Source organism: Nannospalax galili, unplaced genomic scaffold, assembly GCF_000622305.1.
Source record: "Nannospalax galili isolate Female #2095 unplaced genomic scaffold, S.galili_v1.0 scaffold1201, whole genome shotgun sequence".
In the NCBI taxonomy this organism is placed as follows: Eukaryota; Metazoa; Chordata; class Mammalia; order Rodentia; family Spalacidae; genus Nannospalax; species Nannospalax galili.
In genome coordinates, this window is record NW_008344558.1 from 650,328 (window position 1) to 671,827 (window position 21,500).

Here is a 21,500-nt window from a genome sequence, read left to right on the forward strand (position 1 = left end):
GTCGAACGCACACGGCTAGGCCCACCTCCTCTGGAGCTGCAGCCGCCTCAACTACCACAGTGTCCTGGGGGCGGCACTGCGGAAGCTGGGCGGGCCCACCGCTGCCAGACAGCCGACCTGGCTAGTTTCTTACGGCCACAGACCCAGGGCAAAGGCTGCGCGAAGGCGTGCCTCTTGCTTGGGGGCCTGGGCGAGGCAGCACTCACAGGAGTCCAGGGTTTGACAGGCGCAGCAGGGCTGAGCCTTGAGAGGCCTGCGGCCAGGTGACGCCAAGCGCCACAGGACCTAAGGGCTGGCAGCTGAGAGCTGGGCGGGACAGCAGAGCTGGACCCTCCCTCTCCCAGGTCGGATTTTCTCCCTGGTAAATGAGAACAGCAGTATCTGGTAGAGCGGGGGTAACAAACACAAAAGTGATTGGGAAGTCGATGTTTTGTTGTGTGTGCGTGTGTGTTTCAGAATCCAACCCAATTACTGAACTCTCACAGACTTCACAGCAAGTCAACAGCACAGCTGGGCCTGGAATACAGGTCTCAGCTCACTTTTGCACTGTTTTACTTTTGTGAGATTTTCCACCAGAAACGTTCCGTCCAGGCAGGAGGCTCTCAAAGTTCCTCTGGGCCATACAGGGCTCCCTGCCCCTTCTCCCCACAACCCCCTCCATGGAGACATAAGAGTCTCAGGGTGCCCTGCCCAACATGTAGGAAGAGCACTGGGGAAGGATGAGACTTCATAGTGATTAGAAACAAGGGCTCAGAGCCCATCTCTGAGCTGTGAAAAATGGGGACGTTCATTCATGTCAGACCTGCCAGGTCTACCAAAGGGTCCAGAGAAGCAGCAAAAATGTCTCTGCATGACATCAACACCTCCCCTATGTACTGTTGCTCATGACAACCAGCCCAAAAGGTCTTGCCTGTCTTGCACTCTTTGAGATTAGCCTTAATCATAAACTGAAAAACATGTTTGGAGTTCCTAGTGCCATGGGTCAGGTTCACAGAGTAAAATTTTATATACAGGAAGACAATCCAAACAGCATTCCCAGAATCTTGGGAAAGCAAGATTTTCCAATCACAAAATGTTAAGATTTGGTTTCCCGTAATTTTTGTAGCCAACTCTGCCTGAAACACACTGGCCAACGGTTGCACAGGCATCTCAGAGATCTTGCCTTTCTTGGAATTGTGGTTGGAGATTGTTGCTTTTAATATGGGAGGAAAAGAGAAGAAAGAGTAGCTCACCAACCCTCCCAGCTGGCGACCAGGTACTACACACACACACACACACAGACAATAAACAGACACACACACACACACACAGAGAGAGAGAGAGAGAGAGAGAGAGAGAGAGAGAGAGAGAGAGCGCAAGCTAGCTTCTGGCTTCTGAAGAGCATGTGCTGGTTCTTATCAACAGGCCACGTATCCCTACTCAATTTACCCCTTAAAAAGCAAGAAGAGGCTGGAGGATGGTTCAGCAGTTAAGAAGGCTTACTACTCTTGCAAAGAACCTGGGTTCCATTCCTAGCATCCACATCAACTGGCTCACAACCACCTTTAACTACAGTTCCAGAGAACTCTAATGCTCTCTGGCTTGTGGTACACATATACTCATGTAGGCACACACACATGCACATAATTTTTTTTTTTTTTAAGCAAGAAGTCTGGAAGATCTCTGGCTTTGCCGGTTCTGTCCTTTGGTGAGGCCAGGACCTGAGTCCTTTGCTCACTCTCCCACACTACACATACATACATACCCCACACAGCACTGCACGTTTAGTTTAGAATCTGAAAACATTTGCTAAATGAGTCACTTAACCAACTGGAAAAGCAGGCAAAGATCTCCAGATTTCCAAACATAGCAACAGCTCATTCATGTATTCTTTACTGCACACCTACCCTTGGCCAGCCCTCATATCTGAGCTGGAGACCTGAGGGCTTGCCTTTCTCTCTTAGTGATCTCACAGGTCTACCACAGTAGGATAGATGGGATTGAGAGGCCAGATACAAAGTAGCAAGAAGGCCCAGATGCTCAATTCAATAGACTTCTTCAACACTACACATGGCAGGACCTCTCTGGGGGTGTACAAGTCCAGAAGGTTTATGCAATTGTTTCATAGAAAGAATAAAAAAAACTGTTACCAGTTGTTAAGGGAAGGCCTGCACTGTTCACTTTTTTAAAATTATTTTTATTTTATGTGTATGTGTGTATTGCCTGCATGTAGATAAGTGTACCCATGTTGTGCAACGCCCTCAGAGGTCAGAAGAGGCTGTCAGAAGAGACTTTCGGATCCCCTGGGACTGGAGTTATGGACAGTTGTTAGCTGCCATGTGGGTGCTGGGATTCGAACCTGGGTCTTCTGCAAGAACAACCAGTGTTCTTAACCACTTAGCCATCTCTCCAGCCTTTTTGTTTATTAAGATAAGGCCTCCCTGTAGCCACAAGTGGCCCGAACTCCCTATGTAAACCAGGCTGGGAGAGTTCAGGCTAACAGAGATCCACCTGCCTCTGCAGTGGTGTGTGCCACCACACCCAGATAATCAGGATATTTTTTAACCCTTAGCCCTACTTTATATTCCAGTGGTTTTCATCTAGAACCTACAATTTATACAGATGCCTTTATAGCTATGGATTTTGTTTCCTGTGCTAACACTGTTCCATTTTTTTGTCTTTTTGTTGATTATTATTATTATTTTTGACAGGGTCTCCCTAGTCACAGCCCACCTAGAAATCACGATGTGAACCAGGATAGCCTCAATCTTGCAGAGATCCATCTACTAGCCTCTGCCTCCCGAGGGCTGGGATTAAAGACACATGCCACCACGCCTAGCATACACTGTTCCTTCTTAACCACATACAAAATTTCTGCTTATGAGTCATCTAATACCCAGTTCAACTATCTCTTTTCTCCAAAAGCCTTTCTCAAATTCTCTGGCTAGGATTATACCCACCCCTTGCCCCAGCCCTCTCATCTTGAGTCTCTGTCAGCACTCACCACACCATTTTGTACCTGTTTAACAACCTGACAGAGAACTCTGTGAAAACAGAGGCAGACGTTCACCTGTATATCCCCAAGACTAGAAATTCTTGCACAAAGTCAGCATGAGGCGAATGTTTGCTAAAACAGTTTGACCACTATTTCATTTGCTTGCCTGCTTCTCTAGGTATTTCTCCCTGTAAGAACTATCCCCTCATAACCTTTGTCCATGGGTGCAAGCATACATTCAGAAAACTGATGAGGTTAAAAATAGATACTTCTATATCTAGGGTCTCCTGTGTCCTGGAGAAACTCATAGAAGGAATAGAGGTGATGGCTGCCCCACTGCTTAGGGAAGAGGAAGCATTCACTGGAAAACTTGCTCTGTGCTCTATGTGTGATTTTATGCAATCCTGGAGAAACCTCTGAGATAAAGAAGTTATCATCTTTAACAGGTGAGGAAATAAAACTTCAAGATTAGGAAATTTACCAAAGTTCTTACAGTTAAGTATCTCTGATTCTCAAACATCTATGGCCAACTGATTTCAAGAACAGTGTCATAACTACTCATTAATAGCCTCTTCAAGTACATGTCCCTGGATATGACTCCTATATTAAACTTCATCCACCAAAGGCTTGGGGACCAATGAATGGAAGAGGGGCCAGAAAGACTGTAAGAGCCAGGGGTGGTGGATGACCACAAGGAAACAGTTTTCCAAGTTCTGGGAACTTGTTCATATGAACTTCCATGGTGACAGCATACATAAGACCTATGCAAACTCAAACCAGACAAAAACCCAGTACAGAACTGGGGAAATGGGTAAGAAACCCTGTCCTGGTTGTTTCTTCATTGCTGTGACAAAACCCTCTGACCACTACCAACTTGGGGAGGAAAGAGTTTACTCAGCTTACATCTCCCAGGTCGCAGTTCATCAGGGAGCCCATGGTAGGAACTCAGGGCAGGAACCTGGAAACAAGAGCTGGAGCACAGGCCATGGAGGAATGCTGCTTACTGACTTGCTCCCCTGGCCCATGCTCAGCCTGCTTTCTTATGCAACACAGGCCCACCTGCCCGTGTAGTACCACCCACAGTGGGCTGGGCCCTCCCACATCACTCATCAAGAAGATGCCCTCAGATATGGCCACAGGCCAGTCCAACAGAGACAATTCCCCAATTGAGGCTCCCTCAACCCAGGTGTGTCAAGTTGACACTAAAGCTATCCAGCACAAACCCTAACCTTAGCTGAAGAACTATCCGCTGCTAGGTGAGGGAGAGTTGGTCTTTAAGGGAGTGACACTAGATAGACTGACTAGACTCCAGTGGATGTACTCACACCAAGGGACATCTGGGGACATAAACTTGATTCCTTAACAGGCCTTAACATATATGACAGAAGGCATGAAATCTAGTGGGGCCATAGGGGGATGCAGATGGGACAAGAGGTCTAAATATGATTTTAAAAAATAGTCTCTTCAGAAAATGACAGGATAATTGGATAGCCATATGCAAAAAAGATGAAGCCAAACCATACACAAAGAGTACCTCAGAATAGACCGACAATCTACATGAAAACCATAAACCTGGAGAAAACAGGCAAGTTTTCACTTTAGATTTAGCAGTGTATTTTTTGATACCAAAAACATGAGCAACCAAAGGAAAAAAAAATAGATGAAGTGGACTTCATCAAAAATTAAAACTTCTCTCCCTCAAAGAGTATTACCAAGGCAGTGAAAAGACAACTTAGCTGCTGTTGCTGTGCATGGCCTAGGCAGACCTGCTTGAGCTTCCAGGTTCAAGGACAACCTAGGCAGTAAAATCCTACCAAAAAGAAAAACAAACTACATTCTATATAATGAGAGAAAACATTTCCACATCATACATCTGAGAAGGGTCACTTTACAACTGATAAAATGACAAGAGGGAGATGAGGGAGGAGGGAAGGTGTGGAAACATTGGGAACCTCATAACAATGGAACACAGTTTAGCAATTCCTCAAAGACTTTAATTATTATATGATCCAGAAATTCCACTTCTAGATATATGCCTGAAAGAAAATTGTGCTTTCAGCTCTTTCAGGCATATATCTAGAACTGGAATTTCTGGATCATATAATAAAGTCTTTGAGGAATTGCTAAACTGTGTTCCATTATATTTGTGCTGGTTAGTTTTTACCAATGTGATATACACTAGAGACACTTGTGAGGACAGAAACTCTACTGAAGGACTGTCTCCCAAGACTGGCCTGTTAGCATGTCTGTGGGGCATTTTCTTGATTGCTAAATTGATGTAGGAGGGCTCATCACACTGTAGGCAGTATCACCCTTGGGCAAGTGGGCCTGGGATGTATAAGAAAGGTAGCTGAACAAGCCAGAGGGAGCAGCCAGTACAAAGCATTCCTCCATTGTTTATGCTTCAGCTCCTTCCTAGAGATTTCTACCTGAGCTCCTGCCCTGGGGTCCCTCAATGATGGGCTGTAACCTATAAGCCAAATAAACCTTTTTCTCTCCAAGTTGGTTTTGGTCAATGTTTTATCACAGCAACAGAGCGCTGGTGGCTCTTGCTGAGGACCTGGGTTTGGTTCCCAGCACTCACATGTGGCTAACAATTGTAATTCTAGTTCCAGAGGATCTGATGCCCTCTTCTGGCCTCCATAGGCACTGCACAACATGGGTACACTTACAAATACTCATACACATAAAAAATAAAAATAAAACAAGGGGTTGAAAAGATGGTTCAGTGGATAAAGTGCTTGCTGCATAAGCCTGAGCACTGGAGTTTGGATCCCTAGCATCCATGTAAAAAAGCTGATCATGGCAGCAAGCATCTATCATCCCAATAGTAGGGAGCCAGAGGTAGGAGTATCCTGGTGGCTCTCTGGTCAGCCAGTCTAGCCAATCAGTGAGTTCCAGGTTCAGTGAGAGGCCGGGTCTCAAAACATAAGGTGAAAAGTAATAGAGGAGAGCACTGACTGAACACCTATCATGTAACCACCATCTTAGGTTCTAGAGATTCAGAGTTTCAAACTGGTGGCGAATACAGATATTCAGCCCATCATATAAATGAATTTGTGATCACAATAGGACCAGAGGGGAGAAATACTCCATTCTGAGAAGATATGAGGTAGGGAGGGACTTGAGGGACTAACATTCATCTAAAGGGCCAAGGGAGGCTTCCTGTAGAGATGAGGGCTAACCTAGTATCTGGGAGGACTAACTGGCTATAGAATTTTCCAGCTAGATAGAAAACATGTATACAAGCCCTATGCCTTGGGGACTAAGATTCCTTCCACACAGCAGAGGTAGGCAGTGTGACTGGAGTGGCAGAGTGAAGGCAGCAGGACACCAGATGACAGTGAGGAAGGGAGAAGACCAGGTTCCAAAGGCAAAGAAAGACTGGAGGCTTGAGCCAGACACAATCAGATCTACTCCAAAAATAGTACCCCAGCTGTCATGTAGAAATGGACTGAGAAGAGGCAAGAGTGCATATGGGAAAAATAGGCAGAAGGCCAAAGAGAGGTCCTGAGAAGCCTGAAGTACACAGCATGAGTTGTGAATATGGGAGAAGAGTCTGAAAGACATAGGTAAACTTGACACTAGGGCAATGGAAAAGGGAGGGGCTGGGTGGCTGCAAGAATAGAAGTCTTAGTGTTTGCAACTTCCTTGGGTGGCCCAAGGCAGTCTTTATCCTTAATAGTGGATGAAGCAAAGAAGATGTCACAACCAACAGGCTACTAAGTCAGGGCCCTTCCTCACACTCATCACGAGACTACTTCTCTATAGAATTGGTTTTCAGCACGTTACTTTATTCATAGGGAAAACAGAAGACAATATAAAGTGCATATCAAATGCTGCTAATGGAGGCAATAAGGTTTTGACAGCTTCAAAAATTATATGGGATAATTTGAGTTGTCCTTAAAGGAGCCATCTGTTCATCGAAATTCAGTGATACTACCCCTGATGGCAGGTACTTTCACACACCTGACTGCAGATAACACTACACATTCAATACAGACACCAATCCAACCACAATGGTTCTATTGCCTCTTTCCACAAGCACAAAGTGAGATCCAAAGACTGGAAAGCAGGAGATTAAGGGTTCAGCCCTAGGGCTGTTTGGCCCTTGAATACTAAGATCTTTCCATCATGCCACTGTGCTTTTCCTACAGCTAAACTGGGCCCTTCTGATACCCTCACCTAGAAAGCATTCCTGGCTGGCCACCCCCACCCCAGTCTATCCAGAGCTCCAAATAGCTGCTTTTCTTACCAGTAAAAATCAACCCTATAAAGCTCCTGTGGTAGTTTGAATGAAAATGTCCCCCACAGGGTTCAAGTATTTGGACATTTTGTCCCCAGATGATGGTGCTGTTTTGGCAAGTCTTATAAGGTGTGGATATCCTGGAGGACACACATCACTGGGGGTGAGCTTAGAGTTCTTAAGCCTTGTAGGATCTCCAGTTGCTCTCTTGCTTCCTGTGCCTATGTGATGATGCAAGAGTTCAGCTTCTGCTGCTCCTGCTCCAGCTACCTCGCCTCCCTGCCATGACAGATTGTAATACCCCCTGGAACCATAAACTCAAATAAACTCTTCCTTCCATAAATTGCTTGGGTCAGTGTTTCTATCACATCAACAGAAAAGTGACTAATACAGTAATTGGTACCAGAGAGTGGGCTATTGGCTGTGAAGACCCTGACCATGGGGGGGTTTGGAATACTGTGGAAGATGTTGGAAGCTTGAATGATTACCCAGGGCAAAACTTACTAGGAGTGAACTTTTTAACCCTTGGCACTTGGTGCTTCAGAATGCCCCAATAAAGCAATGTTCCATCTAATTTCCTTATGAGCTGCCATGGTGTTAAAGCCCACCTAACTACTACTATTTTGACTCAGAACTAAATGATCCAGAGTAACCCTAGTCAATTTCTCATGCATAACTCTTTTTTTTTTTTGGTATTTTTGGTATTTTTGAGACAGGGTCTCTCTATAGCCCCCAGCTGGCCTGGAACTTATGATACAGATCAGGCTGACCATGAACTCAGAGATCCACCTGCATCGGCCTGCGGAGTGCTGGGATTAAAGGCATCTGCCACCATGCCCAGCTCCTGCATAGTTTTTCCATAAACTACAAACAGATAAATATTGAATACACAGGGCTGGAGAGATGGATCAGCAGTAAAGAGTACTGACTGCTCTTGCAGAGGACAGGGGTTCAATTCCAAGCACCTACATGGCAGGTAACTTCAGTTTCAGGGGATCCAATGCCCTCTTCTGACTTCCTTGGGCATTGCACAACACAGGTACACTTACACACATGCAGGTAATATATTCATATACATAAAGTAAAAATAAAATATTTTGTAAAAAATAAAAAAATAGCCAGGTGTGGTGGCACACGCCTCTAATCCCAGCACATGGGAGGCAGAGGCAGGTGGAAGTATGAAATACTTTTTGTCCTAACATATAGGCTCCTTTGTGTCCTAATACATAGGCAAATGGTGGGGCTCTTACCAGGCTTCATGCCACCTAGGACCATGCTTGTTTTATTAAGTCTGACAATAAACTACATTCTGTGCAATTCAAGATCTGTCTGCTTCTCTTTCAGTCTTATGATACATTGGAGACAGCCCTCATACATCAAGACAGGACTGTTACAGAACACTTAACTTTAGATAACTGAGTCACAAATCTACACTGACTGCTATGGTATGAATGCTAAGTGTTCCTTCCAAATCCCATATTGAAACTGAACACCCAAGGTGATGTACTTGAAGGTAGACTGTTGAGAGCTGACGAGGTGATCAGAGAAGAGCCTTCATGAATAGAATGAGTACTCTTATAAACAGGTGGGAGGCACAGGCAGGTGGATCTCTGTGAGCTCCAGGCCAGCCAGGGCCACAAAATAAGATCCAGTCTCAGAAAGCAAATAAAACATACAAATGCTTTAAAAAAAAAAAAAGCCTGTTGCCTTTCTTGCCTTTTCCAATGATTAGTTATTTATTTTTGGTGCTGGGTATCAAACCCAGAATCTTGCTCATGCTAGGTAAGTGCTTTACCACCCAGTTTACCTCCACAGTCCCTCCAAAGACTTAAAAACCCAACCAATTGGAGGCTGGAGAGATAGCTTAGCAGGTAAGAGCATTGGCTGTTCTTGTATAGGACCTGGGTTATGTTCCCAGTATCTACATGCTGGCTAACAACTGTCCTTAACATCAGTTCCTGGTGATCTGACAATTCTTCTGACCTCCATGGGTATTGCACATGGGTGCATTCACATACATGCAGGCAAAACACTCATACACATAAAAAAATTAATTTAAAATTTAAAAACCTCACAAATCCCCCCAAACCAATCAATAAATACTCTACATCGCTGCTCTCATTGATTTGACACTCACATCCTGATTATATTCCAAGAAGACATGGAAATTTAAATCTTTCCTCAAAATAGGATGTGCTGCAACATGACACAGGAACACTTCATGCATGGCAACTGTCTTCTTGAATATTGCCAGATACTCACTAGAAACAACACACAAAATCAAGAGTAACAAATATATCAATTAGGAAGTCATTTGCAACATTATTTTTCAACAAACACACATTTAAGTACTCTACGTGCAAAATTCGGGATCTAAAGTTGTCATGTGTGTGAAAAAAATTCTTAGTTGAACTTTTTAGTAAATATATAAAATTCATTTCTGAAAAAGCCTTCATGCTAGTTTAGCACTTACTGCATTTAAAAGTTAATATCTAAAGCTTTATAAACTATTCTTACTCTGCAAGTGGGTGTTAAGTGTCAGTATTTAAGTATTTGTTTGTAGTGCTAGAGAAATTATTTGTTGCAACCTTAATTATGCAATTTCTATATAATTACAGCTTTTAAACAGCTGTGTAGAAAAAAGTACCCAAACCTCAATAAGCATGTTTTCAATGTTAATTATTTTCACATAATGGCCCAAATATTCGAGAAAGACCCACCATAGAGATACTGTTCATGGCATTATATTTTTAAAAAATGTGTTTAAGGTATTTTAGATCATCAATGAATGCCAGAAACCATACAAGTCAGTTTGTGGGTAGAAAATCCACTCAAGGAAAAGACCTGATATTCTTGCTTCAACTATGTGAAAGAAGGATAAATTTTACGTACTAGGAGACCAGCAGACTCAGTGTTGGGAAGAGTTTGGTCCGTGTGATGGTAGTCATTCAGTGAAGACAAAAAAGGAGAAGGCAGAGGATGGAAGTAGCAGAAGAATAAACCCAAGGTTCTGTTATCCAACCCATAACCAGACCACAAAAGAACCATGATCAGGGCCACTGGAAAATCAGAGACTTCTGAATTAAAGTCTCTGCTCTATTTCCAGCCTTCAGTCTTACAAATGGTAAGGATATACCGCTATCAGACCACTGTCTGCACCCAACATTACAGGATTCTTACAATAGCTGTCATGTTACACTTTGACAAAGACCTACTTTGCTTAATAATCTTTTTACTTTGAGACAGGGTCTTACTATACAGTCCTGACTGGCCTGGAACTCACTATGTACACTAGGTTAGCTTCAAACTCATAGAAATCTGCCAGTCTCTGTCCCCGGAGTGTTAGGACTAAAGGTGTGCGCCATCACACTCAGTTCATCTATTATTCACCAAAAGTATGTATTTAGAATTCAGAAGGCATCTAGCAGCAGTGTGAATATTTTCTTGAAAAGAAACTAAGCAGAAAAGTAAAGGAAATTCATGAAAGGGAAAATGGCCACAAAAAAAGAATTGGGGGTGACAGTAATACAGGAAAAATCATTCCCTGTACAACTCTCGAAATACTGGTAAGGCCCTAGAGTACTCTCACTCACATGGCCCACTGGCAGTTTTTTCTTTTTTTTTTTTTTACTGTGCATATCTGCCATGGCATGCATGTAGTGGTCAGAGGATAGCTTTATGGAGTCAGTTCTCTCCTTCCATCTTTATGTGGGTTCCAGGGTTTGATTCCAAGCAGGCTTGGAAAGTGCTTTAGTACTGAGTCATCTCATCACCTCTATCCTAACTATCACTTGACATTGTATCTCTGATCTGTATTTTTCTCTTTCAATATACTGACTGTACAAAGTTTGAAAGTTTAGTTTAAAAGGGGAGGGGAAACTATTTTCAGCAACTATTAAAATTCCATAACTTTTGAGTATATGAAACTAATAGTAATTTATTAATTTTTTGTATGTGTGAGTACATGAGGGTGCCAATGGAGGCCAGAAGAGGATGTCAGATCCCCTAGTTATCTAATGTGGGTCTAGGTACCGAATCTCTGGTCCTCAATAAGAGCAGAAAGTGCTCTTAACCTTTGAGCCATCTCTTCCATGTCCCACGGATAGTCATTTAATAATAAAAAAATTTCTTAACTATTCTCCTTAATTTTCCCCATTCTTTTCCTTTAAGTTAGAAGCAGCCAGCAGAGTAAAGGAAATTATATATCCAAGCACTTCTATATTTTATTTTTGAAATTGGGTCTCATGTAGCCTAGGCTGGACTTGAGTTGCTGATCTTCCTGCCTATACCTCCCAAGTGCTGGGATTATAGGTATGTGCCACCATGCCAGACTTTTTTTTTTAAGTATTTTGTTTTAAAGAAAACATGGAAAATGTTGCTCAGTACTCTCTACCTACACAAACTGGAAGTTTTAGAGGAGGTACATATTGAGAAATAGGTTGGTGATAACTGAGGCCTTAAAATAATTTAAATTCGTATGCTGCTTTTAAAAGTCATGTTCTCCTCCTACTCTTTTTTATAAGCTTTTAGATTTCAGAATTTATTTACATTTATTAAAAGAATCTGACAATGGAGACAAGGCTCTAATTTTCCTGTAGGCTCTGATTATGATCATTAATGCTAGCTGATATGACTGAAATAAACCTGGATCTTTCAGAGTCAGTATGGTGAAATGGCTAAAATAATGGGACACCAGAGAGCACAAAAAAAGCCTTTAAAACAAGGACAATTCACAAAAGCACAACAAAACGATCATGTACGCTTCCAGCTCCTGTTTCATCTTTGTGGATTCCTCCTTTGTCATCGACCCTTCCCCTTCTCCAAGTTTCTGTAGCTTTTCCTGTGAAGCATCAAAATCAGGTCTTCGTGGTGCTGGCAGGATCTATAACAAGACCAAGTCACTAATTTTAAAGGAATATTCCATAATTTTTTTAAACATTGTGTGTGTGTGTGTGTGTGTGTGTGTGTGTATCGGGGGTAACGTGTGTGACAGTAGGTTCTCTCCTTCCACCAATGTGGGACCAGGGGACAAATGCCACCCCTCAGGGTTGGTGGCGATGCCTTTATCCCATGAGCCATTTCACCAACCCTCTCATTTCTTGTAGCATTGTACCATAGTCACCTTAAAAGCCTGGGTCTGAAGCTGGACAGGGATGGCTCATGACAGCGGATGGCTACAGGTTTGAGGTCACCCTAAGCTACATGGTATGCTGCAGAAGAGCCTGACCTACAAAGTGAGACCCTGCCTCAAACAACACTGTGCTAAGAAAGCTAAAGGTAGATTGAACGAACTGAGCACTACAAATACCCAAATTCAGATTAGAGAACTTCACTAGTTCTAGAAATTAAGATCTGTATGTCTCTTTATATCAAGGAAGAAATAAGTATAACACCTTTTTTTTTGGTCTAGAACTTGCAGCAATCTTTCCAGTCATCTACTGTTCTATTTTTTGTTTGTTTTGGTTTTTTGGGGGGGCATTAAAATAGTTCACAAGGACTGGAGAGCAAGCTCAGCAGGTAAAAGCACTTCTGCCACACAAGCCTGCCAACCTGAATTTGTATCCCCAGAATCCATGCAAAACCCAGATGCCGCTAGGTGTGGTGGTGCATGCCTTTAATCATAGCACCAGGGAGGCAGAGGCAGGCAGGCAGATCTCTGTGAGATCAGGTCAGTTCTATACAGTTAATTCAAGGCCAGCTGGGGCTAAAGGGAGACCCTGTCTGAAAAAGACCAAAATGAAAGAAAGGGAGGGAGGGAGGGAGGGAGGGAGGGAAAACACAGATGCAGAGGCACATGCCTGCAATCCCACTGGCATGCCCCTCCCCACATATATACCTACACCAAAAATTTAAAAAATTAACACAACATTTTTAAATAAAATAGTTTTCAGGGGCTGGAGAGATGGCTCAGCAGTTGAGAACACTGGTTGTTCTTGCAGAAGATTCGGGTTCAAATCCCAGCACCCACTTAGCTGCTAACAGCTGTCTGTGACTCCAGTCCCAGGGGATCTCACAGCTTCTTCTGACCTCTGCAGGCATTGCACGACACGGGTGCACTTACCTACATGCAGGCAATATATGCATATACATAAAATAACAATAAAAATTTAAAAAATTAAAAAAAATAGTTTTTGAGCTGGTCATGGTAGCACATACGTATAAGGCCAGCTTGTTAGGCTCAGGCAGGAAGACAGCAAATTCAAGGCCAGCCTGGACAACTCAGTAAGGAGCCTGTCTCAAAGTAAAATAAAAAAGGGTTGGTAAGATGATTCAGGGAGTAAAGGCCCTTGCCTCCGGTGCCTGATGGTCTGATCTCACGGACCCACATGAAAGGACTTCCAAAAGCTATCTTTTGACCTTTATACATGCACCCTCTGACACAATAAATACATAAATGTGAGAAAAAAAACAATATGCTGGGGTGTAATGCTCACTAGTAGAGGGCTTGTCTAGCATTCAGGACCCACACAGGAGGGGTCTGATCCCCATAACTGCAAAAACAAGTTATAATAAAATTGTTCCTAGAGACAGTGAGATGGCCCAGTTACCTAGTGAGAAGTCTCAGTGGGTAACAATAGTTGCTACCAAGGCTGACCACCTTACTTGATCTCTGCAACCCACATGGGGGAAGGAGTGAACTGGTTCCTGCAAGTTGTCTTCCAAAATTAAAAAGGGTCCTAGTAAAGCAGTTTTAGAACAGGCTTTTTTTTTTTTTTTTTTTTTTTGGTCTTTTTGAGACAGGGTCTCCCTGTAGCCCCAGCTGTCTTGGACCACACTACGTAGACCAGGCTGGCCTTGAACTCACAGAGATCTGCCTGCCTCTGCCTCCCAAGTGCTGGGATTAAAGGTGTGCACCACCATGCCAGACCAACCTCCAAATTTTTTTAAATCATTAAAAAATATAGGGGTGCAGACAGGTGACCTAAACACAATCAAAATATACTTTATGAAATTCACAAAACTTCAATAAAACAGGCAAAAATAAATAAAATGAAACAGAAAACAAGCTACCATGGTAGCACATCTTCAATCCCATGATTCAGATCACTATGAGCTTGAGACTAACTGGTTTACATAGAGGTTTTAATGCTGTCAGGGCTACATAGTGAAATTTTTGTCAAAAAAAACAAAAATAAACCAGTTAAGAAACTGCGGTGGTACATGCCTGTAATCCCAGCACTCAGGAGGTAGAGACAAAACGAACAGGAGTTCCAGGCCAGTCTAGAATATATAAGACCCTGTATCAAACAACAAACAAAAATCAAAACCAGTTTAAATGCCAGTTGTAGCACACACCTGAAATTTTAGCACTTGAGGGGTGAAGGAAGGAAGATCAAGAGTTTGAGGTCAGTATCCCCTACACAGCCAAGTTCAAGGTCAGCCTTGAGGACAAGAGATCTTGTCTCAAAATTCCAAATGTAAAGACAAACAAATAAATAGTGAGAAAAAAAAACTTGCGACAAGAGAAGGATTACACCAAGGAAAGCAACAGCACCAGACGCATCACAGACAATTCCGTACATACTCACTGAGCACCTACTATACCACTACAATGTCTTTATAGACAATCAAGACAGTCTATAGAGAAAGTAGTAAAAAACCACCATCACACAAGAAGGTAGAGGGAAAAGGCAGAATTAGAATGGAAAAAGAGACTGCACCACTGGTCTTTCACCAAAATCTGAGCTACAGAAAGGAAACAAATGACTGCGAGGGAGTAATGGCCACCGGGCAGAGACAGAACCAGGTCCCGATGACCCTAGGGAATTCACAATTCAATTCACAAATCTGAATGTGGTCAACAGCTGGGGAAGAACTACCTACTCAATTACAACATCTTAAGAAGTCTTCCAATCTCTATCTCTTCACTTATGGGTTTTTAGACTACACAGTTTGAAACACTTCTTCAATCTCCAGGCCAAGCCCACTGCAATACTAATAGTAAGAATGTAAGTTTGCTGGGTGTGGTGGCTCATGCTTATAACCCTAGCACTTGAGAGGCAGAACAAGAAAACTGCTGCAGTGAGCTCAGGTCAGGAAAGGGCCAAGCTACATAGCGAGACACAATCTTAAAAAAAAAAAAAATGAATTCAAGTTAGACTGAGAAAGTACAACAGTCTCAAAACTCAGGGCAAAAGGTGGTAGGCCAATGCCTTTTAACTGCCATGTTTTACAAATGACATCAATTACTAAAAATGTTAAACAAAGCTGCATGAGTATGTAAAATGCTCTCAGAAAAGGAGGCTAAAGAGATGGCTCAGCAGTTAAGAGCACTGGCTGCTTTGGCAGAGGATGCAGGTTCAATTCCCAGCACCCACATGGAGGCTATGCACCGTCTTTAATGCCAGTTCCAGGGGACGCCGAAGTCCTCTTCTGACCTCTGTGGCATTGCATGACATAGGTGCACTCACATACATGCAGGCGATACACTCATACACATATGGGCTGAAGAGGTAGCTCACAGCAATTAAGACATGTACTGTTCTCGCAAAGCACACAAGTTCGGTTCCCTGCTCTGTGGGATAGCTTACATCTATGTAACTCAAGTTCCAAGAGGATGTGATGCTTCTGTCTTCTGCAGGCACACACACACACCACACACACACACACACACACACACATCCACCCCACCCCTCATAATTAAAAGTAAAGTAAGTGCTGGAGAGATGACTTAGTCCTTAGGAGTACTTACTGTTCCTCCAGAAGACCTGAGTTTGGTTCCCACCACCCTAGACTGGGTGGCTCACAACCACTTATAACTCCACCCATGTGCAGGGGATACAATGCTTTCTTCTGACCTCTATGGGCACCTACAAATATGTGGCATATACTAACATAGAAAAATAAATTTAAAAAAATTGGGACTGGAGAGAAGAGATGGCTCAGTGATTAAGAGCACAGGCTGCTACTGCAGAGGACCCAGGTTCAATTCCCAGCATCCATAGTCATTGCATGGTACAACACAGGTGCACTTATATCCATGCAGGCAATACACTCATATACATAAATAAAATAATAATATATTTTAAAAAGAAAAATATGTAAAAATAAATCTATACTTAAAAAAGAAAATGAAACCTCAATAATTACAATGTAACCTGCACAGTCTGAATTTTCAATGAAGGAATCATGAAGCCAGATAAATTCCTCATGTTGTCAAGCAAAAGAAAATTCATTTTGTTTAAAATTTGGCAATGAACTCTGTAGAGATAGCAATTCTCTTGAATAAAAGTAAAAATTACAGGAAGAAACAATAAACATTTCACAACTTAAGATTTAAGATTTTTTTTAATTAACTTTATGTGAACGACTGTACGTGACTTAATTTAAATGCTGGTATGAAAACTATAAGACAGCCAGGGAAAATTATCCTCAGATCTTTGGAAAAATCAGTCACTATATTGTTACTGCTAACACCACTTAAGTTATCCTACCAAATATAAGCCAAACTCAACTATTCCTTTTTTTTTTCTTTTTGGCCTTTTTGAGACAGGGTCACCCTGTAGCCCCAGCTGTCCTGGAACTCACTATGTAGACCAGGCTGGCCTTGAACTCATAGAGATCCGCCTGCCTCTGCCTCCCCAGTGCTGGGATTAAAGACCTGGGCCACCATGCCCATCTTAAGCTCAACTATTCTAAGAAAAAGAGATCTGCAATCTGAAAATGTACCCGAGAGCCAAAATATAATCATTGTAAGACAGTAATTTCACTAGCTAGAGGCACACCATAAAAGAAAATAACTACTATTTGTAAAAGTCAGGCATGGTGGCTTATGCTTGTCATCCTAGTAGTTGGGAAATGGAAATAGGAAGACCAGTAGTTCAAGGCCATCCTTGGTAACATAGCTTGGTGGCTTAGGCCTATACTCTGAGCTACTTTGAAGACTAAAGAAGGAGATTATAACTCCAAAGCCACCTGGGGTATAGAGCTGAGTTCAAAGTCCATTTGGGCAGCACAGGGAAATCCTGTCTCAAATAAGTTTTTAAAGTGGGGAGACAGTGGAAGGGGGAAAATATGGGGCATGTGGAGGTGTCAAGATGTAGATCGGTGGTACGGTGAAGACCTACCCCCCCCAAAGCAATAGGTTTACTGTCTAGTACAAAAAATAATACACCCACCCACATGTAAACCTCGAAATTAAATTTACATTATGTCTAGGTACTGTAATTCCTAAGAGCTAATCTTCAAAAAGTAACTTCCCTAGTGGCTGGAGGGATGGCTCAGTGGTTAAGAGCACTTGCTGCTCTTGCAGAGGACCCAGGTTTGATACCCAGGACCCACATGGTTGCTAACAACAGTCTGTAATTCCAGTTCAGGGAATCTGATGCTCTCCAAACTCTCTTCTCACCTCCATGGGCATTTTACAACATGGGTACACTTTTATACATGCAGGCAATACACTCATACACATAAAATTAATACATAAATTTAAAAAACTAACTTCCCTAAACCAGTTTCTTAAAATAACAGTGAATTCCAAACTGTGCTTCTTTCTGATTGCATTTAAAACTCATGCTCCATGGAACTGGAGAGATGGCCCAGCGGTTAAGAGCACTGGGTATTCTTACAGAGGACCTGGGTTTAGTTCCCAGTACCCACATGGAGGCTCATGACTGTCCATAACTGCAATTCCAGGGGATCTGACATCCTTTTCTGACCTCCACAGGCATTGGACACACACAGTGCACCTAGATACATAAAAGGAAAACACATAATAAAAAAGCCTTTAAAAATAATTTTGCCAGGCAAGGTGATGTACACCCTTAATACCAGCACTCAGGAGGCAGATGCTGAGGAATCTCTGAGATCAAGGACAGCCTGGTCTACATACTTCCCAGGTCAGCTGGGGCTATAGCCAAACTGTCTCAAAAAGGATCAATAAAGTGTTTTCATTTTTTTGCGAGCTGGAAAATGAAAGTAATACCTTAAAGAAAATTCCCTCTTAAAAGACATCTCATGAGCCAGGCATAGTGGCACACGCCTTTAATCCCAGCACTCTGGAGGCAGAGGCAGGCAGATCTCTGTGAGTTCAAGGCCAGCCTTGTCTACATAGTGAGTTCCAGGACAGCTGGGACTACAGGGAGACCCTGTCTCAAACACACATACACACACTCAAACACACATACACACACACGCACACACACACACACACACACACACACACAAGTCTCACTGTGCAGCACAGGCTGGCCTCGAACTTGTGATCCGCCTGCCTCTCTCTGTCTTTGGAATAAGGGCTGGAATTAAGCCAGGCTCTGTGTGCTTTTATGTAACTTCATTCTTCTCCCAGACAATAAGACAATGCAAAACCAAAACAAAGGGAGCAGGGGGTGACCCTCTCCAGGGATCCTAACACTCTGGAGGCTGATGAAGAACTGATTTTAAGGCCAGCTTGACCCTGTCTCAACTCCTTCTCCTCCATCACCACCACCAAGAAAAAAAAGAAAAAAAAAGTAGGGAATCTCTTTCCTTTTTTGTTATTTAACTATACTAAGGCTACTTTTAAGGTATTTGTTGTGGTAATGGTTCCCCAAAGAGATCTATATCCACATCCCTGCAATCTATGAACAGACCTTATATGGCAAAAAGTACCTTTGCAGATGTTAGTCAATTGAGGATTTTGAGGTATACTGGTGGGCCTTAAATAAAATCACATGTATCTTTATAAAAGGAGGCTAAGGGAGAATTGAAACAGATACCAGTGCAACTGAGAAGATAATGACCACAGGACTCGGAGTAATACAGCCACCAATCAAGGACTGCTGGCAGCTACTTCCACACTGAAAGAGTACCAGGAAGAGACCCTGGAAGATCACTCTGCAGGGAAGACACTGGATTCCAGCTCACTGGTGCTAATTTCTAACTTCTGACTTCCAGAATTATGAGACTACACTGCTGTTGTTTTAAACCAAGTTTGTGGTAGTTTGTTACATCTGTAGCAAACTAGTGCATTTACCATACAGCCTTTGTAATAATAACTTTGCATTTCTCTATTCTATTCTTGGCATTTTGTTTTCTGAGATATCACTATGGAGCACTGGCTGGTCACAAACTCATAGAGATCTTCCTGCATCTGACTCGGGCCCTTATTTTCTCCTTTTCTTTTTTTTTTTTTTTTTTTGTGTGTGTGTGTGCGTACATGTGTGTGATCAAACCCAGAGTCTTGCACATAGTAGGCAAGTGCTGTACCACAGAGCTACATCCTCAGCCCACATTTCTCACAGCAAAAACAAAAAATAAAAAACAAAAAAACAATTATCAGACTGATGAAGCAGCCTACAAAATTGGGAGTCAGTTGAGTGGAGATTGATACCAGAATATGTAAAGAACTAAAATATTTAATGCCAAAAAATAAATAAATAACCAGATCAATAAATGGGCAAACATTTGTTGTTTTCACTGCCTATATTAGTATTTTCCAAACAAAACTGATATACAGGATAGCAGGTGTGGTGTGGCTCCAGGCCAGCCTGAGCTACAAGGAGAGAACCAGTATCAAAAAACAAAGAACTGCTGAGAGTGGAGGCATACACCTTTAATTGTAGCACTTGGGAGGCAGAGGCAGGCAGACCTCAGTTCTAGGTCAGAGTTTCATAGTGAGACCCTGTTCCCCTTCCCCCACCCAAAAAAGCTTTACAATTCATTTGAGTTTTAACAAGCATACAGGTTGCATGCCAAATTGAGATATGGCACATTTCTATCATTTCTAGAAAATTCCTTTATACCCCTTTAACAAATTCCCTCCCATCCTTATGCCTTTAGTTTTTTTTTTCTTTTTTCATTTTTTTTGGTCTGTGTATGGTATATGCATGTTGAGGGAGGGGTGTACATGCTTGTGCGTGTGTAGAGCAAAAGCTAACATCAAATGTCTTCCACTGTAATTTTTTTCTTGGTCTTTTGGAGACAGGGTATCCCCTGTAGCCCAGGCTGACCAGGAACTCACTGAGTAGATCAGGCTGGCCTCAAACTCACAGAGATCCACCTGCCTCTGCCTCCCAAGTGCTAGAATCAAACCATGCCCAGATGTCTTTTTTATTTTTAAAAAAAAACTGAGTTTACTACAGAGTGAGCCCCTCTCTCAAAACAAAACAAGAACAACTGAGGTCTAGAGCTGACTGAAGTCCATGTGAATCACCAGAAGTGGAACGGGCTCAGTTCTGCTCCATGCAGCCCGACAGCTGAGGCCCTCACAGCTTTCATCTAAATGTCACAATTAATATAAAACATCAGGCAGAGTGTTCACTCTGATACTTCCCATAGTCATATACAATACAATAGGTATTTCCCAGTTCCTGAACTTACAGAAAAGTAGACACAAAGGATAATTTTGTTTGACAAGAAGTTGCACTTCATGTACTGAGCACTTTTTTCCATGTCCTGTTTCCAATCACCAAGATGTATAATAGCAGTCAGTCTCTAAAATGAAATGGCACTGCTTCCTAAGTGCATCAGGTGGTGTGCGTAGAAAGAGGAAGTCACTCCCATATCAGCACAAACCTCACCGAGAGCTAATGTGCTATATATTGCTTCAACGTGAATCTTTAGATTTAAACATACCTGAAATAGATGTATCATGAAAAATTTTATTTTTTAATTTTTATGTGTATTAGTGTACTGCCTGCCTGTATGTAAGTACACTTGTGTTGTGCAGTGCCTGAGGAGGTTAGAAGAGGGAGCTGGATTCCCCTGGAACTGGAGTCAAGAATGGTTGTTAGCCACCATGTGAGTGTTGGGAACCAAGCCCAGATCCTCTGCAAAAGCAGCCAGTGCTCTTAACCACTGAGCCATCTCTCCGGCCCCATTGACAAATTATATTTTAACTGATAAGATTTTTTCATTTTTAATTATCACACAGGAAAAAATAAACTTCAATCACATACACTTTAGATTTCATAAAGCATTATATTGTAAATGTAATGTCAATACATAAAAAAAATTTCCTGTTTCTATGTTTGGGGGAAAAAATCAGTAACTTTAGAAGATTTTATTATGGGAAAGACTTAATGCAGCTTGTGAATCACAAACATTTAATTAAATTTCTGAAAGTAGTGAATTCAGTTGGGAAAATTTCTAATTACACAACATTTAACTGGTTTAATCTTTATTTGAGATAATAAACTTTGTACTTTCTTTAGAGACTGACTAGGTTAAACATTTGTATCATTAGTCAAAAGAAAGAGTAGGATACAAAATGTGGACTAAGCAACAAAAATATGGTTATCATTCAAAAGTAAATTAAAGATTCCAAGCCAGGTGTGGTGATACACACACGCAGTCTGG

At 42.2% G+C, this 21,500-nt stretch overlaps 1 protein-coding gene across 1 annotated transcript in view; it reads right to left on the bottom strand.

Annotated features, from left to right (window-relative positions):
- Positions 1-21,500, bottom strand: part of LOC103740162 (sorting nexin-6-like) — a 97,268-nt gene that overhangs the window by 67,180 nt on the left and 8,588 nt on the right. Inside the window, 3 exon segments of the mRNA XM_008840717.1 lie at positions 9,339-9,481; positions 11,981-12,102; positions 16,311-16,421. Of these exon segments, the coding sequence (XP_008838939.1) occupies positions 9,339-9,481; positions 11,981-12,102; positions 16,311-16,421 (376 nt within the window).